A 27,133-nucleotide genomic window follows, 5' to 3' on the forward strand; every position below is an offset into this window, starting at 1 on the left:
AAGTTAGACCTTTGCAAATAAGTATTTTGAAGTGTACATAAATACATTTTTATTAAAAATTATAATGAGAATATGTTATTAAAATTATTTTCATAAAAACATTCTTTAACCAATATTTAATACTCTTTGTATACTCGAATATAAAGAAATTATAAAGAATATGTGATGGACAAGATTTTAGTATATATCACAATAACAACATAATCATAAAGAAACATGTCACTATATTTTCTAATAGAGTCTCTCTAATGTATATATTTTTATTGACTTTTAAAAAAAATTATAAAAAGAATGTGATGAAGTTGGATCTCTCGTCTATGGGTAGCATAAGTATATGATTAGATGAGATGCATGTATGATGTATGTAGTAAAAGAAGTAATAGATTTGAAGAAGGAGAAGAAGGAAAATGAAAAAAGTGAAGTCCGACAGAATGATGAGAGGAGGCAGGGTGAAGTGCGAAGTAATGTCTCCCTCTTCTCTTCCACTGGCATGCCAAAAAGCAAGTGTTCCCTACGTTGCATACCTCTATCATCATTCATCACACACACACACACACAATAATCCTACTATATATCATATACAAGAAGAATCCGTATGTATATCTTACCCTTTCTCTTTCAAGTTCCACTAACACTGCTCTTCTTCTCACACCAATAAAGTTGGAATGTGACAGAGCACGTGCAGTTGGAAGCATCCTACTATGGCCGTTGGAGTATTGTACGACAAACTAACCACAGTCATGACCTCGGATCATGCTTCCGTCGTCTCATTGAACCTCTTTGTTGCTCTTCTATGCGCCTGCATCATCCTCGGTCACTTGTTGGAAGAGAACCGATGGATCAATGAATCCATCACTGCCCTTCTCATTGTAACCAACTACCCTCATTCTTTCTTCATCTAATACCTATCAACATCAATCAATTTATGCCATTTTTCTTTCCCAGGGTCTCTTCACTGGGGTCTTTATATTGCTTACTACTGGAGGAAAAAGCTCTCATATACTACTCTTCAGTGAAGATCTTTTCTTTATTTACCTTCTTCCACCCATCATTTTCAATGCTGGGTTAGTTACTTACTTCACTACTCTTACTTCCTTTTTTTTACTTTCCTTATTCATCTTCTCTCACTTCAGTTTCAATTGCTCATTTTTTTCTTTACCCTTTCCAGGTTTCAGGTGAAGAAGAAACAATTTTTCCGCAATTTTATAACTATAATGCTCTTTGGTGCAGTTGGTACTTTGATATCATTCTGCATCATATCACTAGGTAATTTAACTACCTTCAATTTCTAGCGCGAGGATAAGTCGTCAATTAGGTTCTTATTCGGTAATAATATTTTGAATAGGTGCCATACACTTTTTCCAGAAACTGGACATTGGTTCCCTCAAGATTGGAGATTATCTAGGTGAGCTTAAATTACCTCCTTTTACAGTAATTTGTTGGACTTAACTGCAAACTTTAAGCATTTCCTTCTTCCCTCCTATCTCTACTTACCTAAGTCAACTGAATGCAGCAATTGGAGCAATATTTTCAGCAACGGATTCTGTTTGCACTTTGCAGGTATAAATGTCAAAAGAAACACTTAAAACCTTTTTTACCCTCCTTTTACTGAAAATGATCATATTTATGTGGATGCTTCAGGTTCTTAATCAGGATGAGACTCCTTTACTGTATAGCCTGGTCTTTGGGGAGGGGGTAGTAAATGATGCTACCTCCGTAGTTCTCTTCAAAGCAATTCAGAATTTTGACCTCTCTCACATTGACTTAAACACTGCCTTACAGTTAATAGGAAATTTTTTATATTTATTCATTGCAAGCACTGTGCTGGGAGTCTTTGTAAGTTTTCCTTCCACTTTCTAGTTCTGTCCCCTCTTCTTTCCTGATGTTCTTGTTTTCTTTGAATTATTAATATTTTTTTTATTTAATTAACGTTTTTCAGGCTGGATTGCTTAGTGCATACATTATTAAGAAGCTATATTTTGGCAAGTTGATAAGGTGAAATCTAAATTCCACCAATTTTCAATATGCTTAACCACTGTCCACTGCAATGAAATATCTCAGAACATTGTTAGCGATTATTTCCTAATTCTTTCTCTGATAAATGCCAGGCATTCTACAGACCGTGAGGTTGCTCTCATGGTACTCATGGCATACCTTTCATATATGCTATCTGAAGTAAGAATTTTCTATGCAACTTAGTCAATGTTTTAGTGTAACTAATTCCAATACTAATCATTTTTATTTCTTTGGCAGCTCTTTTCTTTAAGTGCCATTCTGACTGTTTTCTTCTGCGGCATTGTTATGTCTCACTACACGTGGCATAATGTAACGGAAAGTTCACGAGTGACAACCAAGTATGTGAAACTCTGCAACACATTAGACATTTACAGATGAGAAAAACTCGTGTTTATGCATTGCAGTTTACAAGATTGCTGCTAATGATATTATTACTTCACTGATTTTAATTTCCCTGCTGCAGGCATGTTTTTGCCACTATGTCATTCATTGCTGAAATCTTCATCTTCCTCTATGTGGGGATGGATGCATTAGACATAGAGAAGTGGCGATTTGTAAGTCAAAGGTAAAAGGGTTTCTGCATGAAATTAAACTGCCTTGAAACTACTTTGCCAAGTGTGAAATTAACATTTTGATCTCTTTATTAGTCCAAGAAAATCTATTGGGGTCAGTTCGTTGCTGTTGGCACTTATCCTGGTAGGAAGAGCTGCATTTGTTTTCCCCTTGTCCTTCTTATCCAACTTGCTTAAGAAGTCTCAATCTGAGAAAATTGAGTTAAAGCAACAAGTATGTGTTCTCCTTCACCTAGGGTTGGAAAAGACTTTTGTTGTTGTTGTTGTTAACGTTCCTTTCCTGCAATGATTTTATTTCCCAGGTAACAATTTGGTGGGCTGGTCTCATGCGTGGAGCTGTTTCTATCGCACTTGCTTACAATCAGGTGATGGAATCAAACTTCTTCACTTTCAATTCTACATCTCTATTCCAAGTCCTTTCGTAACAAAGTACTTTTTCACATGCAGTTCACCAGGCTGGGCCATACTAAATTGCGAGAGAATGCCATCATGATCACCAGTACCATTACTGTTGTACTCTTCAGCACATTGGTTAGACACTAATCTTCTCTTGATCAGCATGGTTTGTAGTAATTATGTCATGCCCAGATGTCCAATTTTATACCTATAAAAGTCGCTTCATTTTTTCTATTCTCTATATTTTTGTTTTCTATCTCAGGCTTTGATAAATATGTTTTTACAACAACACTGTTGCTTCATGACAACAAAATATTAGATGGTCCAAAACTACAACGTATTTATAGTCTCGGTCATATAACATATACTTAAGTTTTATAAATTCTCTTTATTGTATCATATATTAATTCTCTTTATTAACTCTCGGTCAATCACGTATTTTATTTGTAGTCTCAGTTAATCTTAATGTGACATGTAATTGAGTTTTATTAATTCTTCCTTATGTATTACTTGGGTATTGGCCGAGATCATAAAAACTCAGGACCACACAATTATTTCTTCTTGAGGGCAGTGTTGCTATGATCTCGAACCCAAATAAACAACTAGTGATATGATGTTTTCTCAGTGTGACACGAGTCCCCACTAGTTGAATATGAAAAAACAGTGGATTTGGAAAAGTGTCAGTTTGTTATTATGAAAAGGAAATGTTGTTTGATAGGTGTGATTCCCCCATGATAACATGGAATGTGAAAAAGCCACCACTTATGCTTTTGAAATGTGCAGGTGTTTGGGTTGATGACAAAGCCACTTGTGAGGCTCTTGCTTCCTTCCTCTAAACACGTAGTCAGCTTGCCGACCCCACCATCGACACCAAAATCATTCACTGTGCCACTTCTTGGCAGTGGAGAGGATTCATGGGCCAATGGTGGCACCCATAATGGGCCCCCACCAAGCACCTTGATGATGCTCCTAAGCTGCATTCCAACTCGTGGGGTACACCACTATTGGCGCAAATTTGATGATTCTGTCATGCGACCCGTCTTTGGTGGACGAGGTTTTGTACCCTACGTTCCCGGGTCACCCCTTGAACAAAGTGTTCATCAGTGGCATTGCACTTAGAAGATAGATAGATACTACTGATTATGATTATGCATGTGATGGATGGTGTGGTTGTTTGTGGTGTATGTAAAATCGGCTTGGCTTTGGTTGTGTGCACTTTTGTCAATAGTTACAACATGTCAACTTCACAAATGATACTTAAAGAGAAGAAAAAGAAACATGTTATAGGGGAAGAATTTATGTACACATATTTGTCCCCCTGATTTTGCTGACATAGAGAGAGGGGGTTGCTTGCTTTTTAGTTAATACTTGTAACTTGATGCTACTAAGGTGATTCATATTTTGTGTGTATACATGGTATGAATGGAAAGGTATTGACACTTAATATAGTTTTTGTGTTGCTTGATTGTATTTATCGTTACATTTTTTTTCAGAGGATAATTTTGTGGGCTTTGGACTTGTAACACTTGTTTTGCGATCATATTCTAAATGATAGTACCATTTTTGCTTCTAAGGCACGGCATTATATGAATGATTAAGCATTTGATGTTTTTCCCTTGGCATGATTCTTCTCATAACAGTAGGCACATTGTTCCGATAGATCTAGCTATTAGTGCATAATCACTCGAGTACCAATTGTGGATAGTTTTAGCCGCAACAATCTTAAATTCCTCTGCAAAGATATATAAAATTACCATGTTTGAGAAAGAAAAAAATTATAGAGTAGTTTTCACCTTCATGGCTCACCATAACAAGAAAGTGCCAAGATGTCAAAATAAAGCACTACTGAACTCGTGATGTAACCCGCGAATTTCAGAGGGTATATTGTTGGACCAATAACAGAGCAACTTGTGTACATTTTTTTTTTTATGAGTTAATCATCCTTACACTGCCAGTGTAAAGTTTTTTTACATTGCCAACCAATCATATCTTTTAATAGTGACATGTCAATTGCTTATTTAATGAAATAAATAAAATAAGCAACATTAAAAGATATGATTGGTTGTCAGGGTAAAAAACTTTACACTGGCAGTGTAGGGATAATTAACTCTTTCTTTATTGTTTTGATTGATCTACATATTCATATATTCTTAAAATTTTGATAATTAAAGACTAATTTACATTTTTAGAACGTAATGTTTACTAATCAAATATTATTTTAACACAGACAATACAAACTTAGAAGTATAATATCAATCTCTCGTATCTTAAGATAAATTTTACAATAGAAGTGAATTAGAATTCAAGAATTTTAATTTTATGTTCTATTTAATAGTATAAAATGTGAAAAATTATTATATAATTGAGCTTGCCTCATGATTTCAATCAATTTTCTGTGATATATAATATAAAAAAATTATTGTATCTAGGATATTTTAGTTGAGAGTCAAAGACTAAATCCAATTAATGAATTAGATTCTTTAAATAAATATTTTTCATGCATATAAATTTGAGAATGAAAATCTAACCATTTACTCAAATCACATAACTATTTGTCATTTATATCATACCAATATGGTATAATAAAGAACTACTATTGATAAGAAAGAGATAATAAGACTTGTGTTATTATCTTTTTCTTTTCTTTTTCTTCTCTTTACAACAACTAAACTGGTTTGTATTAATGTTGGTGTAGAGGCTAATAAGTCTCTTTTCATACCCAGAAACATGAGTTTGATTCCCATGTAGTGCAAGTTTTCTTCATTTTCTTTTTAAAAACATTTTCATTGGTTGAATCAACTCAAGTTGTGATCCTCCGATCCATTGGATCAACAAAAAAAATTGGTTGGTTCATACCCCATTAAAAATGGGTCAAATACATAAATTATCCAATTTAAGACTCAAATCGATTGGATTTTTTATTCCCGGTTTGAGTCGATTTTTAAAACATTGCTTTAAACCATTTTTTACTATTTTCTTATATCTTATATTTCTCTCATTAATATTGTACTAGCATTCGAGTTGTATTAGACTCAGTCATCTTAAGTAAGGTTTTGGATTCAAATTATATGTATAAAAAATACGTGATTGAGAGGGAGACTCCTCTAAAGATAACCAATTAAGTTCTATGAAGAAAATTAGTTATCAACAAATTTGATAAATATTTCATATTAATAACATAATGGTAAAAATATATGTCACATTAATATCATGTGAACTACCATGTCATTAACTCATGTCATCATTAAAGTGTTGTATCAACATGTCAATTAACTATTAATAAATAAATGAACTAAAATTACATAAATAAAATAAATAAACTTTTTGTTAATTAAAATTATAATACCAACAACAAAATTTTAAATTAGAAATCAAAAACTGCAATTTGGTTTGATTTCAATCAATAGTTTTGAGTTTAAAAAGATTTCATTATTTGTTTTAATATTATTAAATGATAATTTATTATAATTAAATTTGTTAAATCTGATTAGGCCAATAGTTATGTATTCGATAATATAATATGCTAAATATAATTAGGTCAACTAAATTTGATGAATGACTTCTGTAAAACTCAAATATTCATCAACAACTCATGTTAATAATATATAATATTTTTAAATTTAACTACATATTTACGAAATAATTACTTTTAGTTAATTTGTCTGTGAAATATATTTAAATAATTAAATTAAAAATAAAGTATATAAATATATATATATATATATATATATATATATATATAATCTATATATATATATACCGATAAAATTTATCTATAATTTTTTATCTTTTTAAATTATTAATTGAAATAACATTATAATTTATTTTAAATTAATACTTATAAATTTATTATTTTAATCACCATTATTCATGAAATATAATTTAAAGTAACTATTATTAAAAAAAATGAGCAAAAGTAGCAAAGGAATATTTAATTTTTTTTAACTGCAAAATGATACTATTTAATAGTAATATTCATTAAATAGTATTTAATGTTACTATTTGATATCAAAATGATATTTAATTATCAGAATTATATAATAAATAACATATTAATACTTAATATCAAAATTAATATTTAATTATATATAATTATTAATTAAAATGACATATTATGAATTATTTTAAATTTAACTATCTATTTATAAAATCATCATTCTAATTACTATTGATCGTGAAATATATTTTGAACTAACTAATTTATAAATAAAAAAAATGAACATAACTAATATTATAATACTTAATTACTACCCAATTCAAATAGAATTACTTCCGGCAGAAAATAATTGTGATATGTACAAGTTAAAAAAAAAAACAAAAACAAAAAAAAACAACTAATGTTACTACCTAATATCAAAATTAATATTAATTATCAAAATTGTATAATAAATAGCATCAATATGAGCAATTTATTTTGTCATTAAAATATAATTAGGTTCGTTATATTTTGTTGGACATCTAGGTGTGTTTGGTATATGAAATTATTTTTTTTTAGGATTTGAAGTTGAAAATATTAAATTTTGGTATATGATTTATTTAAATAACTTTTTTTAGGATATTTCTAAAAAAATTAATTTTTATTAATTTTCTTACATAAGCTCCTCATAAAAAATCTAACATTTCTAATTTCAAAAAAAAAAAAGATCTTTCAAAAAAAAAGGTTTTACTTCGTAAAAATATCATACTAATTTTACTTATTTATTTTGTGTAATAAAAAAAATAATTTTTGAACAATATTTAAAAAATTATTAAACACATATACAACAAATCAAATATATTTTAGTTATCCTTAAGAATCAGATATTCAAGAAATATCATTCTGTGATTTTCTTACAAATATTTATAAATTCAATTAATATTTTAGATTTCATTTCATATTTTTTTAAATTTTCTAATATATCAATTATCTTTCATATTAATTTGATTTTCTTTAATTTATTACTCATTTTTTTATATTTTTCTCACTCTATATTAAACTATTAAGGATATGATAGAAAAAATATTTTTTAAGCATATAAGTCGGATCACAGTTATTATAACTTATGCAAACTGTTCAATCAACTAAACATATAGAAATACAAAAATATTTAGCATCCATTTATTAGCGCCAAAAATAAGGGGGGAGGAGAGTCAGTGAAGAAATAACTGAAAAATAAAACTTCTTTCTTCTGGTTGTGTGGAAATTAGTATGCGGAGATATACAAATTTGAGTCTTAACCCTTTTTATTTATCGACAAAATATCAAAGAAAATTAAATGTGAAAAGTGTAAAAATTATTATAAAAAAAAAAAAAGATTTTACATAAAATACTAGTGAATCTATAAGTGTACATCAATTTTTCACTGGGAAACGAACACTTTTTTAGTTTAATCAATTAAAATTTTGATTTAGCTGATTAAATCTAAATTTTAATTTTTTTTATATTTCTCTTTTTTATATCTTTCCTACTTTTTAAACCAAACACCTTTATTTTAATTTTGTTTCACTCTTCTTACTTTTTTTAATTTATATATTATTGTTGTATTAAATATTCAACTTTATCATTTATAATAGTATTACATGACTTGAATAAAAATAGAGAATATTTGTGATCTCTATCTATCTATCTATCTATTTATCTATATATATATATATATATATATATATACCATTAATGTTTTATTGACATTATAAAATAATGACAATTAAAATAAAACAATTTTATTTACTTAAACATCAAACAAAATAAAATAAAGAGTAAGAAAATTATATACTATCATTTAATCACAAATCATTATTTACAACATAAATAAATCTTTCATGCTATTTTATACATATTAACTAATTTAACAATTAATTTACCAACCACTTCATTCAATCAATTAATATACCAGTTCTTAACTTACCTCCAGCTAGTTTACACGACTTTTAGGTGATATTTCCTTTAATCGAAACGAGAAAGTTCAATCAATTAAAGAAAAAAAGCTGGAAAGTTCATAAAGGTATTTGGAAGAATATAGTCCTCTGGTCTGATGTGTCTCTCACGGATTTTAAGGGAAGCATTTCTTGAAAAGTTAACGAACAGGCCAATGATTTTGGCTCAAGATATCAGAACGCTGTTTATTATACTTCTATTAAAAGGCTTAGTTCACTTTACATGCAATTCACAGTTTCCCATATCACATTAACATTTGCTGAGTAAAACCATCACAATAAACATTGAACCATCCTCTCTCTAGTCACTACGGAGAAATCCATGATTTTGGAACGTCTGCTATCTATACACGCAGTTTTCTCCCTTATGGATGAATATAATATCCAACTGCCACGCTGATAAGAGCAACCATGCAAACAAACAAAAATGGAAAGCCGGACCGAACTCCTTTCGTATTCATTTTCCTCTTCAACACCTCCTAATAAAAAATGAAAATTTTGATATCAAACAATAGTCAATCACCGAAAAAATATGTATATTGCATTGCTTTAAAGAGAGAGAAGAGATGAAAATTTCAAAAACCTAATGTTGGTACCTAATGCCAATCAGAATCACCATACCATTAATCGGAAAATTAGACTTGTAACATGGAAAACACACACACACATACAAAACCTACCAACTCTTTCTTAAGCAAATCTTTTTCTTGAGTGTTCCTGCGCCTCTCTTCATTCAGCGTCCTGATGGTTACCTCAGCCTGCAAAAATTATAACTACATGTTCATTGCTTCCATCTATGAAGTTTAAAACAAATAAAAAGGTGCAACTTAAGGAACTGCCTCTAGATCTTGACCATAAGCTCGGGATAACATCTTTGTAAACGACACTGACATAGCATAAGCACATTACAACCTTTAGTGCCAACTTATAGAACTAGAATATACAGAAACAAATGCATGTTAACTTGAATGATACTGAAGAAGATGGAGTTTGACAATCGTTCCTCTGTTTTGGCTCATTGAGAACTAGAACAATATGGTACTATGATATTACTATGGCCTTATTTTTATAAAACTAGTAATATGCTTATTCAATCAAATATTAGATATCTTAATAACAAACTTTATGATTATTTTCTCCATTAATTCCCACATAATATAGTGTAATCAATTTCAGATAGTTTGGCAGGAAAATTGAGTGAATTATAACAAAGTGGAACATGGCCTAGCAAACTAAATATAAAAAAGACTGTGACAGGAGGTCAAGTCTAACCTCTCTTAGCTTCGAATCCATTATACTAAGCTTTGACTTCGATTCCTCAGATTCGTTAGTTAAATTCAACTCCACATCACCTTTTGCTGGCTTCATGTCACCAACATTCTCAACTTGTCTTGGGACAATATCCTCATCAGCTCTACCCTCCTTAGTATCCTGTGCTGTTTCCAAACCTTTAACTTCCTCAGAAACCTGATCCTTGAAAATAATAGATGGTAGAGAGAGTTATTATCTATCAAGCAATGGAACAGGACATTATATGCTATTGCCATATTGAACTAAGATTAACATGTTTCAGATTCACCAAAGGGTGGCTGCTATTGGATAGCTGACACACACAAAGTTAACTTGTTTTTCATAGTATACTACAACTACAAGTGTACAATATATTTCCACAAAAAATGGATACGTATCTTCATAATTGAAAAGGAAGCATGGAAGGGGAGGAACTCACTCTACGAGGGGGAGGTATGTTTTCAACTCCACTGGGCACCCTATCTTTTTGCACATTAATTTCGTTGGATGGATCATGCTTCATATCAGCATTTACTGGAAGCAACACCGGAGAAGATGGTGGGCTGATGAGGATTACCCTTAGTTTCTTCTCCTCAATATACTTTCCATTGTCTTTTGCAAACTGTCGAATGAGAAGGAATTTAAAATCATTCAACCTACTCAAAAACAAATAATTTAAAGGAAAAAAAGAAAAAAGAAAAAAAGAGTTGGACAATTGAATTACATCTTTATCCTTCACAACATATCGCAGGCGTCTCAAAACAGGGAGAAAACAGATAAATAATGAACTCTGTTTTATAGACATTCAGAACACTATCTCCACACATTCACCTTTTTTCCATCTCACTGTCTTCATCTTTTTTATCATGACACTAGCTTTCTATTTTCCTTTGAGAGTTCTTGAGACTCCTAATTTCAACCGCATCACATCTATCACTTTTCTTTCCTAATGTCTACGCTCAACATCGAATGGGATTGTCCACCAAACATTTTCCATGAATATTATAAGCTTACCATATCAGACGTAATGTCATCTTCTGTAGTCCCAAACGGGACAACTGTGCTCTGAATCAGAAATTTGTCTTTGCACTGCATATCAGGCGGTGCCGTGCGCTGAGCTTGCATAGTAACTGCATCCACAAGACACATCGCAACAGCCTTTAAAAAGGGTTACTATAAACCATAAACCGCATATGTGAATTTAACCTTTTTTTAAAAAACACAGGTAACGTATACATTGAATTTAAGCTTGAAGAAGAAGATAGCGAGAAGATACCAGTAAAATCAGATTTTTGATTGGGCTTGATGATGCCAATGTTGGGCCTGACGCAATATTTCTTGGGCGACGTCGTTTTTACCTGCGAGTAGAGAGTAGTAAATTAGAGAATATAGATACATTGGCATTTGAGTGATTGTTGAATGTTGATTAGAAAGAAAATGCAGAGCGATTAAGAGTACCTTAAAAGCAATATAGTGATGAGTGGCGTTCCGGAGTTGAACCAAGCATGAACTTTGTTTCTTTAATTCGACTTTGTGGTGTGATGATGATTGGAAATGGAAAGGTAAGGCAATGGTTTAGTTAATTGGAAAAGAAAGAAAGAAGAAAAAAGAGAGAAGAGAGACTTACAGAGAAATCGGAGGTCGGCGGGTTCGATTTGAAGAAGTTCTGTAGTCATGGCTGTTATGTGAAACTGAAGAAGAAAAAGAAGAAGAAAGAAATGAGAGTTATTACATACAACCCTAATTGTTTGAATGGTGAGAAAAGAAAAAGAAAGAATGAACAAGTGTTGTTGTTGAGTTGAGTTGTGAGTTGTGAGTTGTGAGTTGTGAGTTGTGACTTGTGACTTGTGACTTGTTTGTTGTGAGTTGTTACTTTGGAATGGGATGGTTGGCGTCGTGTCGTCGGTTACGCCACTGGGCCCTCACTCACACTCTGCGCTTCTACCCATTCTCCTCACTTTCCTTTTCTTATTACCCATCTCTCACCTTTACTACTAATCATTTCTTTCATTATATATCCATATTTGCCAAATATTTTTATTTTTATTTATGATCGTATAACATTTTTTTTAAATATTAAAGACAACATTAATTGTCAATTATTTTAAATGATTACATTACAAATATTAAAATTCATTAGCAAATTTCTCAGGGGGAAAACAACACAATCACACGACTGACACGCTCACATTAGCAAAATCATTTGTTTTTTTAAAAACAAAAACACATTTTCCAGGTATTTCTAATAAATTCCATTTATTAGCATGAAAAATTGTACAGTGACATTAAAAAACTTACCTGGACTTCAGTATTTCTTCTCTTTTTTCTCCCTGACAGAATGGACTGCAATATTTCTACTAAAAGAAGTTTGATTAATTCAAAATCAGTGCAATCAATTCATATCTGTCAAATTAAACAATTCAAATAAATGAATCTACATGTATATGAATCCGAGCAGATGATAGATTAAATTAGAATAATATTACACACTAAGAAGAGTTATTTTGGAGATATGATGATGAAAAATGATCTGAGGAAAGGAACGTTGCGAATTCTCTGTCAAAGTCACGTTGCTACAGTGCAGGCCATCATTTCCCCACCACCACCTTCTTTTCTAACTTTAATACTATTCGTATTTATTTCACTTTTTCATGTAATATTTTAAATATTCATCATATTAAATTACATAATAAGTTTTCTAAATTCTAATTTTTTATTTTTATTATTTTTTTCTTATTTAAATAAAGAAATTTGTCTAGCTCACGGATATTCTATGTTAGAGATAATTCTGTTCAAATTCTATAAAACTACTATTGATGCCAAAATTCTCCCTAACACATTCGAAATGTAAACCAAAATTGTTATCTTGCTATTTAATCATAAATTATGGTATACGATACATTAGTTAAATTTATAATAATTATTTTAGTGGTTTTTTTAATTAATTAACTGCATGAGATATTTTTTATTCATAATTTGATTAAAAAATGTAATTAGATCTTGATTTTCTTGCAATTTTTATAATTAAATCTCTAAAATCAATAAAATAATTATAATTTTTACTTTTGTAATGATTTAAAATCGCCATAAACTAATCATAAAAACTCAATTAAAAAAATTATAAAAGATCAAGAATTTAATTATAAATTTTTTAAGTTTAGTTACCTAACAAAAGATTTTCTGTTTATTTTTAAATTAGTATTTTAAATTGTTTAATTTACAAGATAAAGATATATTTTATATGATTAAAATTTATAATAAATTATATTAATGTTGATTTTCATAATGAACCGGCAGATACGATTAAATTTGTATTTGAATTATTTTTAACTATATAGTTATATTGAAATGTTATCAAAAAAATGTAAATAAAATAAATAAATAATTCTTAACTTAAAACAAACAAAAACTTGACATGGTAAAAACAAGTGAACAACTGAGAAACAGAGTGGAAGGACATTAACTATTATCTTGCTGTGTATAGTTTCTCTTTTCAATAATTTTTTTTTCCTTTAAAATTAAGTGAACACAAAGGTAGAAATGGCATTTAAAAAGTAATCACCCTTTTTTTTTCTATCCTCCTTTTCTTTCGTTGATTGAAGATGGTGGGAACTGATGTAACAACGTAGTAGAAAATCACAAAAATGAATTAAAGAAGATTGATTAAACAAAGCCCGAACCGAAATCATGAACAATAAAGCAGCTAACAAAAAAAAAACTTCTTTATCCTTTCTTTTTGTTTATTCAATTTCATTTGTATACACTATGACAGCTAATCGACTAAATAAAAGCTCACACAAAGATTATTAATTCATTTCTTTTAGTTCAGATTTTAACCACTTTTTTTCCTGCGTCGTCTTTTAAAAAGTAACAATGAGAATCATAGTATCTATCTCCTCATTTTGTTTGATTTCGATTCTCTCAAAAATACCATCATACAAAGTTATTTTTAAAAATGTAATCAAATCATACTTGCTCCAACAAAAGTAGTTTCGCAAGCAACCATAAGTTTCTTTCCTTACCATACTTAGAGGAAGTTAAGGGTATATTTCGTACGATGGAAAAAAAATAAGTCAAAGACTCAAAAATAAAATATAGAGAAATCAATTAAAGAAAATTAGTAAAGAGAGAAATTGGGTCTCATTCTCTATTTGCTTATTTCAACACTATCAAATCACTAAACTTTTCGATTTTTATGTTATATATCTACTTCAACCCTCTACATACAATGAAAATAATATGAACTTGAATTTCCATGAGGATATTTTTGTGAGGATGCCACGTAATTATAGTATTCATGCAATTAAACAATGATTAAGTACAAGCAATTCAAAGAAACAAATTTGTGTGTGTTTGTAAAACTAATTTGGCAATTCAACGCTTATATGATAGCCGAAATTATAAGTTAAAAGTTGAAAATCTAATGATTTATAAGCTAGTCAATTAATTCGATCATGTTTAATAAAATTACTTGATAAATTAAGTGATAAATGAAAAATAATATAAAAAAACGTATTTTGGTTACTTGAGGTAAAAGAAAATTTTAAATTAAAGATTAGATATGTTCTTAGTTTATGAAATTTTGTCAAATTTTATTTTTGTTTCTGACCAAATTTTATTTGATTTTAGTTTCTATAATTTTTTTATGAACAAATTAAAAAAATTTGACGTGAGAAATCAAAATATTAATAGAATAAAACGTTTATTGACTAAAAGTAAAAATCGACAAAAACTCAAAAATTAAAACTAATAAAAAAAATGTTCAAAGACTAAAAAAATATAACAAAAGTTCAAGCCAAAAAGTATATAATCCTTAAATAAAATCACGAGATGAAAATGAAAAAAAAAAAAAAAGTTAATATTTTATAGGAACATTTTCATTGAAAATTGCTTATGAATTTTTTAATAATAAAATATTATTTTAATATTACTTTGAGTTGCTTAAAATTATAAAGAGAAGCTTATAAAAGTAATTTTTTTTTTTGGTAAGTTCTTATATTGAAAAGAAAACAAATATATTTGTAAGTAGTATTTAGATAAAAAAGAAAACTTGATTTAAGTGAAAATGAAATAAGTTGTTTAAAAATGAAATAATATAAATGAATCTACTTAAAGAAATAAAGTGAGTTATTTATTTAAAAAAAACATTAAAATTGTTCTAAAAATATCTTAAAATAAACTGGTATACTAAATAAATTTATTTTATTCAATATAATTTATAAGTTCTTCCTATATATAGTTTTTTTACTTTGTCATGAATATTCTCTAATTCACACACCAAAAACAAATTTTCATCATGTTACTTTCTACATATTTTCAAATAAACTAGTACCAGATTAACACATAGTAATTTGAAAAAGAAAGTGATGGAAATACAAAGATTAAGTAGGGAGATTTTTTTGTTGAGGACGATTCATTAACTAAAAAGAAGGACATAAAAATTAATTTCCTAATCCGTATGTCGCATTGAGGATACAGAGAGATGGCAGAAAAAGTAGGTACACCAAAGTAATGCCCACCTGCCTACCAATACCTAATTAAGAGTTAATTAATCTCTCGTAGTACGCTGTCATACTGTTAGATTAATATGTCAAAATAGTTTTTTAAATTATAATTATCAATTAATTTAATATTTTAGTCGTAAAAGTTATCATTTTAATTTTTTAATATCGATCATTTTGATTTTTATTATTGTAATTTTGAGTACTAAAATGATTGTTGATGAGAAATATTATGAATTAAGATTTAGGATTATTGAGTGAAGTAAGTGGATCTCTCTTTAAAATGAGTAGGTTTATTTAAATTTATTCACTTAATAATTTATATTTTAAAACAAATTTAAATATTAAAATAAAAAATTTAATACATAGATAAATTTATAAATTATTTAATATTTCATTTTATTAATTTAAATTGACAAATAATTATAAAAATAATTTATATATTGATTTAAATTAATGAAATAAAATATAAAATTAACATTATTTAATATTTGTTAAGAATTAAAATAGTTTCCTCACAAAAAAAGATTATTCAATTTTTTACTAAAATAGTAGTATTATTTATACCGTCAAAGAATAAATTATTTTTAAACTTCTTGTATATCCGGATCGGTTTTTTTTTCAATTAAATATATTTTTAATTTATGAACTTTTGTTAATTTTTACGTTAAATCTCTAAATAAATATTTTACTGGTTTTAATTCTTGAATTTTTATCAACTTTTCACTTTCGGTCTTTAAATTTTTTATTTTATTAATATTGTTAATTCTTTAAAATAATTTTTTTTATGAAAAAAATTTAGAGATTAAAATTAAATTCAATTTATTCAAAAATCAAAAGGTGACAATTGAAAAAATATATATAAGTACTCGTCTTTTTTTTACGAGATATCTGGATGATTCTTGATGGAACAGAAAAAAAATGATGAGTTAATCGATTAAAAAATCATAAATGATGTACAATCTTTGGTGTCCATCTATAGATATTGTTGAACGACATTGTTGCATGTAAAGGAAAAAATATCGAAATAATATATCTTTTTTAGATAGGGAGAGAAAAATGATTGTGGTTGGGAAGTGGCTATATATTACCCTTTCTATAGGCCAAGTAGTATTCATTGTTGCGAGCCAAATTAGGTGGACCGTAAGCTTTCTACACGAAGAGACATGTTTATAAGTTTTATCTACCAGAGTAGGGCCTATAGCAGTAACTAATCTCCTCGCTACATTGAAGACACTTCAAAAGATTGAATAATTGATCCCAAAATTTAACACGACTGTATACATAAGGCAGGATTCAAACTCCTGATCTTATTTAAGCGTCAATTCTTACCGCTGAATCACACGTTTGAGGTTATTTTTTTATCTATACTTGTTTTTTAAAAATAATTTTTTAATAATTTATATTTTTATTTTATAAAAAAACATAATATGTAACTTATTAAATTCTAAGTAACAAGTACATGTTAGTAAATCTCATTGAGCGTTTGTTTTTACGTATATACTATTGTATTTTTTTGAAAATCTCATTCTTAAAAATATTATACTTAAAAATGTTATTTCTATGAATTTGTTTCACATTATTAGTTTTAGAAGGGAAAATATATATATATATATAAATAAATAAATAAATATATATATATATATATATATATATATATATAAAATAGTAAAACAATGTGAAATGAAAAAGTGGGAAGATGTAATTATTAAAAAAATAATAATAACTTTCATTCTTATAGGAATATAAAATAACCATTATCTATCATGGGAATGATAAACATGTAAAATATGAAGGTTTTACATTATCAAGAATAAAGCATATCAAAAAATATCTTTTTCATAATCGACTAGAGATAATTATTAAAGGTGATATATTTTAAGGGAATAATTAAAATATTTTAACATTAAATGTTTTGTTTGGATATTCAGTGTAACATCTAAAGATATTTATTAATAAATTAATTATAGTTTTACAATAATTAATTGGATTTATTTAAATAAGGACAACTCGTTTGTATGAAAACATGGTTTTTAGTAATTATATTTTATTTTAATATTTGAGGTAAGGGACGTATAATTTTAGTTAACAAGTTTTACTATCAAGTTAAATATGGGTTAGGGTGTTAAAAGGGATTAGGTTAGTTTTACGTTCATGCTTCTCGTTATTTTCTTTTTACACTTTGTGTTCTAAACCATAGACTATTGAAAGCCTTACATCTAATGTTAGATGTTTAATATATGTTGAGTAGTGAGATTGATCTTTAATCTTGTATGGGTTGTATGAAGGAAAAATCTTAATTATTGAACTTAACTTGTATTTCTTTATCCATGTGATTCTTTAATACTTTTATTGATGTTATTGATCAACGTGTATATTTAATTATGTGTAATTTACCGATCTCATTGATATTGAATTGTCAATGAGTTTCACAAGAACCCAAGGGGATGTACATGATGAGTTATTACAAGAAAATTGGAATTTGGGACTAGTATATGGAAATGTGTGATTTATGATTTATAGATGTGTAATTCAACCTTTGGAACATTTTTACCAATTGAAATTATGAATTGGATGATTTGCTTATGTTGTTGTAATAATCGATTATTTGACAAAATAATCGATTATTTATAAAAAAAACATATTATAGAATTGTGATTATTGTAAAAAATAATCGATTAAATTGTTTAAGATTGATTTCTATAATTGTCAAGAATAAGATAATCGATTATCTATATAAATAATTGATTATTTAAGTTAATAAAATTATATATATCATTCTTCACACATTGAACACCAAACTTTAAGAACTTTTGAATGACGTTTTTTTTTGCAAAAAAAAAAAAGGTTATTGACATTTGTGGTAACCTCAAGACAACTTTATAAGAATTGAGTTGATTGTCATCTTCCTAAAATTAAAGGTTAAACTACATGGTTAATTCACCTTCTCAAGTCTATTATGCACATCAAATGAATTTGTTTCTTAATTCTATGTACTAGTTGTTATCCCGAGTAGGTTTCTTAAAAAAAACTTTTAGTGGAATGTGTGACACCCTCTACCCCAACATCATTAATAAACATAAACTATATTTATAAAAGATTTTCATAGATTGATATAAAACAATAAGTATCATAAGGTAGAAGATGCACATTCATAAATTCATTAACATATATATATAACTTAAGAAGTCATAATAAAACAAAGATTATAAATCAATCCCAGTAAAGGTGGCAGTGCCTCCTAGTTAGGAATCAACTTATAATTTATTTAAATTACACAAGAAAAGAAAATGTTTTTAGAATAAGAAAAACATGAGATAAATCCTAGCTAAACCCGATGTCACATCCTATCAGAGCATGCCCCAAGAAACCTTTAGGCCTCATCACCAACATCCTCATGATGATGAACACCTGCAACATAAATTTAAACATATACAGAAAAAAAAAACAACAAGGGAGTGAGAAACATCTCACTCAGTTGTAGATGAAGAAATAAAAGTTAAATAGCACACACACACGCAATATAATTCACATATATAATCAATCTCACATATATGCTTATGTATAATGATTTTCTTGACTTGACTCACTAATGTATGCATGTGGCGCCATACGGAAGTTTCAGAATTTATCACTGGTGACCCAAAGGTACACCTATCACTGGTGTTCATACACCTCGTTAGCATGTTACATCACTGGTGTCCCGAAGGCACACCTATCACTGGTGATCATACACCTTGTTAGCATCACTGGTATGCGGCCTCAGCGGCACACCTGGAATAATATATGCATATGATGCATGTCATACATTCATAGACTCAACATTTAGCATATTACACATATAAGATTCATATTTCATAATTATGATTTATTTTATTAATCCAACTTTAATAGTCCAATAGTCTAACAGTCCAATAGTCCAACGGTCCAATAGTCCAACGGTTCAACGGTCCATTCATGGATCGTAGGTCACAAGTCATGAGTACATATTTCATACAGTCATATCCTCATAGGTCCGCATAGGTCTCATATATACTTCATATACTCAAGTCATAATAAGATCTTCATAAGTTCGCATAGGTATTTTTATTCTAAAACTTATTCTTTTTTAACATCAATTACATATTTATTAATAATAATATATTAAGATCTTTTAAGTAAAGTAGGAAGCTTAAAAGGTAATATAAGATAATAAGGAGGCTCAGCCTTCCATTTAAATAACAGATTACAAATTTATAAATACTTAGGAGGCTTAGCCTTCCATTCAAATAATAGATTCTAATATGTAAATAAATAGGATATAAAACAAATCACATCAATAATACATATTCAAAGAAATAAATAGCAAGCAAGAGATCGGGAGCCAATCCAACAAACAAACTATTTAACAATTATTCCCACACCCCCAAGCAAGGTTTCCCACTCCCCCCCTTACCTGGATAAGTAGGAGTTGGAACTAGCGCAATAACTCTCTAAAAACTTGGGCAGAATCTCCTCTTCTCTTTCCTTAAAAAGGAATCGGAATTAGGGCAGAATCTCTTCCTCTTTCTCCTTAAACACGGCACTGGAGCAGAACCTCCTTTTCTTTCTCCTTCTCTCTCTTACTTTCTCTCTCTATTTCTCCAGAATTTCCTTCTCTCTAGAATTCTAAATTTTCAAAACCTTAGGCCCCTATTTATAGAAATTTTGAAGTTACTATGCACTATGCACTATTCATTAAAATAATATTATAAGTTACTATGCACTATTCATTAAAATATTAAAATTAATTAAAAAATTGAAACTTGCTTCCCTCGTGGTTTCCTTAGCAGCCATTTACTATTCACATATACGTATACGTGAATAGTAAAATACGTATATGTAAATAGTAAAAATACGTATACATAAATAGTAAAATACGTATACGTAAATAGTAAAATACGTATAAAAATATGATAATCCTTCTAATAATCCCAATACATAAGAATAAAATTTTTGGGATGTTACATTACTCCCCTCCTTTTAGAAATTTCGTCCTCGAAATTTTTGCAATGATAAACTCTTCGCTTCTTACTTCTAATTCTTATGCAACCTCACTACCTTACTTATACAACTCTATCAATTTCATCAAATGATTTCTAAGGGTAAGACAAATAACCTTGACAAGCCTATCCATATAAACAAAATCAATCTCTTAAGTGTCTCAGACAAATCTATCACTAAAGTCTTATCCATTCACCATTTTACTTCCAACATGGAGCGTCCAAGTGCTACAAAATTCTTAAAGACTTATAGTATGCTAATCACAAGTATACAATTGCTTCACTCCTCTCTTCATCATAGGTCACAATACTTCCGCTGCGCTCCTCTGATACATCGTAGTAGTTCTTAAATAAAAGAGTACTCTTATATTCTTCCTCTAAAATCATTTTTCTTAATTCAAAATTACTAAGCGCCCAAATTTATTCTTGCATCTCAAAACAACATCAATTTCTATTTAGAAAATGTTAATCATATTCCTACTAATATTTTCCACTTGGTTCACTAGGAAAGGCTCTAACCCCTGAGCTTCTATAATCTTATTCACTAATTCACTAGTTATTTTCAATCATACTCAATTCAATATTCCTAGAGGTAATCTCACACATCAATCATAAGTCTCTAAATTCTTCAATCAAATCCAATTCTTAAATAATCAAAAATAATATATTAGTGATCATCGTAATCAAGGGATCTATCACAATATTGATATTACTTCTATAATCATCTATAAAGATCAAACACCTAAGCATGTTAACTAGATACACATATCAAATCACTAATTTTACTATTCCATCTACAACCAAGTCAAACCTCTATCCATCACCTTATTCTATATCCTCATATCTTGTTACCAATATGAATCAACTAATTGTATTTCTCCAATTTCTCTCAATGATCCACTTGTTATTCGAATCATACCTAATTTTTCACCACTAGGAGTAATCTCACAAGTCAGACTTAAATTCTTAAAAAGATCCATCTTTCTAATCATAAGGAAAATATAAAGGTTTTCTAATCAAAACATTAATTACCACAATGGCTTTGGCCAAATAACTAATAAGATCAAAATCTTATTTCTTAAGAAGTTTCTAACTATCTCTTTTGGTCAATAGATATTTAAAACTGAATACCTCAAGCTTAGAATCATATAGGTAATGTCTCCAATTCAAGGTCATGGGTAAGGTAATTCCTCTCATGAATTCTCAATTTTCTAGAAGTATAAGCTATTATTTGATCCATTTTGCATTCACATTCTATCCAAACCTACCTTAGGAACATAAATATATACCACAAAAGACTTACTAAAATCTAGTAGTATTAACATTAGTCAATCTTGCCTTAAGAGTTGGAACTACTCTCATACCTACTATCCCACATAAAGACAATACCCCTCTTAGTGAATATAGTTAAGGGCAATGCTATCTTAAAAATTCCTTTAATAAATCTCCAATAATAATAAACTAATATCATAAAACTCTTATCTTCACTAACTGGATTAGATATCTCCCCACTTAAACACAACTTCTATATGAGTCATATCCATGTTTACCTCAACTGGAATTTATAGGGACAAGAAAACTTATCTCATACAATAAAAATAAATTAATCAATTAAACAAGCAATCACTCAATCAATAAAAATAAGATAAAATAAAATAATAATACTTTGATAACTCAACATACATCCGTCTTGAATATATCTCCACCCTTAACTGCAATATGATCATATCATACCCTAAGATCACTTTTACTAACCACACTACATTCACCAATTGATCCCTAAGGTCATCTATCCACATATCAACCTACCTGCATATTAAATCATATTCGAATACCTACTTTAAACCTTCATATATACCATCCATATGAACAACCTTTACCACATAGCATCATACAACCTTAAACAACCTCTTAATCCATATGATAACGCACCGAAATATTTTAACAAAGTCAATTCTTATCCTTGCATTGCCTACTAACCCAAAAACATTATTATACAGCCTAACTTCTCTTTTAAACAACTACCAAAGAAAACAACACATCCCACGTGATCTCAACCTATCACCAAAGAAAGCTAAGTGATTAAACTACAACTCTTATGAAGACATCAGAATTTAAAAGGATCATCTTCTTAGCTAAAAATTCAAAAATCACCACAGATATATTCAATGCTTACAACTAGACCTTTGCTCATCAAAGTAACTATAACGGGAGTGCAAACATCCCCTACACACTAATGCATCAACATCTAAGCCACAAAATACCTCAATCCTTCCAAACTTACTTCTTACCACCTCAAATTTAAATCAAATTTTCTCACCACAAATTTAAACCAAACGATTCACATATTCGTATAAAAAAGACTTAGAAAATATGCGGCTATCAAATTCTAGAAATCATCAATTCTTCAATTTCTCCTTAAAAAAAAAATACCAAAACCCCATTTCTCGACATATGTCATCCTTGAATTCAATCGCTACAACTATAGCTTCCAAAAATTTCACTAATCGTAAACTCTTAGTACACTTAAAATAAATCTATGTCTTATTCAAATCTAAGGCCTCAATAATTCCTATAATATTAGCACAGTATCTCGTCTATTATTCACACATATGCTTTCAACACAAGCGATATCACTAAACCACTACCTCTTACGTAAGCAAGAAATATCAAACAAATAAGCGATTATCAAAGAAGCAATCAAAAATAGCATTCATCAAAATCTATCATACAAATCCTGAGAACACATTGCACACAAATAACAACATAATCAATCATCACATTAGCACATCAATCAACTCATCACATTATTAATCTACCAAACAAGCATAGTAGACTCATAACTCACGGCCGATTGGATCGGCCTGCTCTGATACCACTAAATGTGACACCCTCTACCCCAACATCATTAATAAACATAAACTATATTTATAAAAGATTTTCATAGATTGATATAAAACAATAAGTATCATAAGGTAGAAGATGCACATTCATAAATTCATTAACATATATATATAACTTAAGAAGTCATAATAAAACAAAGATTATAAATCAATCCCAGTAAAGGTGGCAGTGCCTCCTAGTTAGGAATCAACTTATAATTTATTTAAATTACACAAGAAAAGAAAATGTTTTTAGAATAAGAAAAACATGAGATAAATCCTAGCTAAACCCGATGTCACATCCTATCAGAGCATGCCCCAAGAAACCTTTAGGCCTCATCACCAACATCCTCATGATGATGAACACCTGCAACATAAATTTAAACATATACAGAAAAAAAAAACAACAAGGGAGTGAGAAACATCTCACTCAGTTGTAGATGAAGAAATAAAAGTTAAATAGCACACACACACGCAATATAATTCACATATATAATCAATCTCACATATATGCTTATGTATAATGATTTTCTTGACTTGACTCACTAATGTATGCATGTGGCGCCATACGGAAGTTTCAGAATTTATCACTGGTGACCCAAAGGTACACCTATCACTGGTGTTCATACACCTCGTTAGCATGTTACATCACTGGTGTCCCGAAGGCACACCTATCACTGGTGATCATACACCTTGTTAGCATCACTGGTATGCGGCCTCAGCGGCACACCTGGAATAATATATGCATATGATGCATGTCATACATTCATAGACTCAACATTTAGCATATTACACATATAAGATTCATATTTCATAATTATGATTTATTTTATTAATCCAACTTTAATAGTCCAATAGTCTAACAGTCCAATAGTCCAACGGTCCAATAGTCCAACGGTTCAACGGTCCATTCATGGATCGTAGGTCACAAGTCATGAGTACATATTTCATACAGTCATATCCTCATAGGTCCGCATAGGTCTCATATATACTTCATATACTCAAGTCATAATAAGATCTTCATAAGTTCGCATAGGTATTTTTATTCTAAAACTTATTCTTTTTTAACATCAATTACATATTTATTAATAATAATATATTAAGATCTTTTAAGTAAAGTAGGAAGCTTAAAAGGTAATATAAGATAATAAGGAGGCTCAGCCTTCCATTTAAATAACAGATTACAAATTTATAAATACTTAGGAGGCTTAGCCTTCCATTCAAATAATAGATTCTAATATGTAAATAAATAGGATATAAAACAAATCACATCAATAATACATATTCAAAGAAATAAATAGCAAGCAAGAGATCGGGAGCCAATCCAACAAACAAACTATTTAACAATTATTCCCACACCCCCAAGCAAGGTTTCCCACTCCCCCCCTTACCTGGATAAGTAGGAGTTGGAACTAGCGCAATAACTCTCTAAAAACTTGGGCAGAATCTCCTCTTCTCTTTCCTTAAAAAGGAATCGGAATTAGGGCAGAATCTCTTCCTCTTTCTCCTTAAACACGGCACTGGAGCAGAACCTCCTTTTCTTTCTCCTTCTCTCTCTTACTTTCTCTCTCTATTTCTCCAGAATTTCCTTCTCTCTAGAATTCTAAATTTTCAAAACCTTAGGCCCCTATTTATAGAAATTTTGAAGTTACTATGCACTATGCACTATTCATTAAAATAATATTATAAGTTACTATGCACTATTCATTAAAATATTAAAATTAATTAAAAAATTGAAACTTGCTTCCCTCGTGGTTTCCTTAGCAGCCATTTACTATTCACATATACGTATACGTGAATAGTAAAATACGTATATGTAAATAGTAAAAATACGTATACATAAATAGTAAAATACGTATACGTAAATAGTAAAATACGTATAAAAATATGATAATCCTTCTAATAATCCCAATACATAAGAATAAAATTTTTGGGATGTTACAGAATGTTACGAGTAAGTAAGTATTTTTTGGGGTTCAAGGAGTGGTTTCTTTAGTGCCTTAAAGTAAAAGACAAAGATGTGTTTTTACTAATGTCACGTGCATATTGTGTTAATCGTGAAATGAATATTCGTGTGATGAAACATATTGTGACTCTATGACTGAACATGCTATGCAATATTGTTGTTGTTATATATTTTTTATGTGTGTTTGGTTATTCAGATATGTTTCTCACTCTTTTTTTCATTAAATGTGCTACATCTTGTTGCAAAAGTTAAATGTTTATCACTCTCCTCTTCATTGTTGTGTTATTGTGCATGTTGTTGCTAATGAGTGTCATCATGATGTTAAAAATATTGGTGACAAGACTTAGATCTTGTGTTGGACTTGTGTTTTAATAAGATGTGACATTAAGACGTAATTAGGATTTGGATTTTGTTACTTATTCATGTTTAAGATGATTGTTATAGTTCATTTGATGTTATTTTATTAATCACTTATGTTGGAACATCATTTCAATTTTAGTTTGTTATGTGATCTCCATTTTGAGGACTTTATTTTATTTGGTGGACTTTCTCTTCATATATATTATCCTTAAAACCTTTTATTTTATATGATTAATATAAAATGTGGAATAAATGGCATTACATCAAATATTTGGAATTTTAAATTTACTAATCCAAGCACATGGTCAATGTTGATTCCCTTTATTGATTTTGCAATATAAAATTTTACTGCAAAAAATAATATTTAATCATTGTTGGGAATCATTAACATACACAAAATGAATATTTTCCTTTTAACACTGTTTATTCTATATACAAAATTGAAATTCAAACAACAAATAGCTTAGATAAATGACACAAAATGTTATCACTTGTGTTAATTAAGTGCCTATTTAGAATATCTTCGGTAAACCAATTTTTATGAGTCTCTCAATGTTATTTAAGATTTAAATTTTCTCTTTATTTTTGTTCAATGGAAGAATTTAACTCAAAGTTTTTAATTTATTCATAACCCCATGTTTATTTATATCTATTTAAGTAAAAATATATTTTATTGATAATAATTAATTTTTGAGATTTCTTTTATCTCTAATAAAGGTTCTTAAATATAAGAATCGTTTTTTTCAAATTTTATCATTGAAATAATATATATTATGTAACGTAGATGTCACGATGTAAGAATCGTTTTTATATAAAAGCTTTTAAAATGTGTTCTTAGATAATAAAAAGGAAGAAAATAGTTCCATTATGGAACTCACATAACTTGAATTAAGAACATGAGTAACTTCTTCCATCAAAGACAAAATAGAAATAGCTCTTAAATCTTGCATAGTATATTGGGACCAATAAGAATGCATTAAGAACAAAAAATGAATTATATTATTAAAAATGGTCTTATATAGGAACGGTTGTTACATCGTATTATCTACGTAAATACACTGTTACACCATGTATTTAATTTAATTTCTATTAGAGAGTTTTATAATTATATTATTAACATAAAATATCTCTCAAATTTATTGATAATTAATCTTCATTAAAAAATTAACCTTCATTTTTCGTAAGAATTTCCTTTCTAACTATATTTTATCCATTT

At 28.8% G+C, this 27,133-nt stretch overlaps 2 protein-coding genes and 1 long non-coding RNA gene across 5 annotated transcripts; 1 reads left to right on the top strand and 2 right to left on the bottom strand.

The window, feature by feature from the left end:
• The first annotated feature begins 390 nt into the window (after positions 1–390).
• Positions 391–4,428, top strand: LOC109808409 (sodium/hydrogen exchanger 1). Its single transcript, XM_020371406.3, has 15 exons — positions 391–593; positions 675–869; positions 946–1,064; positions 1,169–1,266; positions 1,346–1,405; positions 1,514–1,560; positions 1,642–1,836; positions 1,940–1,995; positions 2,109–2,175; positions 2,254–2,354; positions 2,480–2,581; positions 2,664–2,802; positions 2,891–2,953; positions 3,036–3,119; positions 3,768–4,428. Exons 1-15 carry the CDS (start codon positions 408–410, stop codon positions 4,101–4,103), a joined length of 1,848 nt encoding a protein of 615 aa, XP_020226995.2. The 5' UTR covers positions 391–407; the 3' UTR covers positions 4,104–4,428.
• A 4,628-nt stretch (positions 4,429–9,056) lies between these two features.
• LOC109808405 (vesicle-associated protein 2-2) lies at positions 9,057–12,195 on the bottom strand. Of its 3 annotated transcripts, XM_020371399.3 has the most exons (9): positions 12,061–12,195; positions 11,815–11,878; positions 11,646–11,716; positions 11,464–11,545; positions 11,202–11,317; positions 10,627–10,809; positions 10,170–10,370; positions 9,578–9,655; positions 9,057–9,376 (listed from the first exon to the last, which is right to left on the bottom strand). In XM_020371399.3, the coding sequence occupies exons 2-9, from the start codon at positions 11,861–11,863 to the stop codon at positions 9,263–9,265; spliced, it is 894 nt and encodes a 297-aa protein (XP_020226988.1). In that variant the 5' UTR covers positions 11,864–11,878; positions 12,061–12,195; the 3' UTR covers positions 9,057–9,262. The 3 variants fall into 3 exon arrangements, with proteins under 3 accessions (XP_020226988.1, XP_020226989.1, XP_082931993.1); XM_020371400.3 differs by lacking the exon at positions 12,061–12,195 and having other exon boundaries at positions 10,170–10,364; positions 11,815–12,032; XM_083075867.1 differs by lacking the exon at positions 12,061–12,195 and having other exon boundaries at positions 11,815–12,031.
• A 6,644-nt stretch (positions 12,196–18,839) lies between these two features.
• LOC145958451 (uncharacterized) lies at positions 18,840–25,542 on the bottom strand. Its single transcript, XR_014434259.1, has 3 exons — positions 24,983–25,542; positions 20,124–23,958; positions 18,840–19,099 (listed from the first exon to the last, which is right to left on the bottom strand). It is a non-coding gene; the product is annotated as an uncharacterized LOC145958451 (long non-coding RNA).
• Positions 25,543–27,133: the final 1,591 nt, after the last annotated feature.

The sequence above is a fragment of the Cajanus cajan genome, chromosome 5 (genome assembly GCF_000230855.2).
Source record: "Cajanus cajan strain Asha chromosome 5, NIPB_CcT2T_4, whole genome shotgun sequence".
NCBI classification, from domain to species: Eukaryota; Viridiplantae; Streptophyta; class Magnoliopsida; order Fabales; family Fabaceae; genus Cajanus; species Cajanus cajan.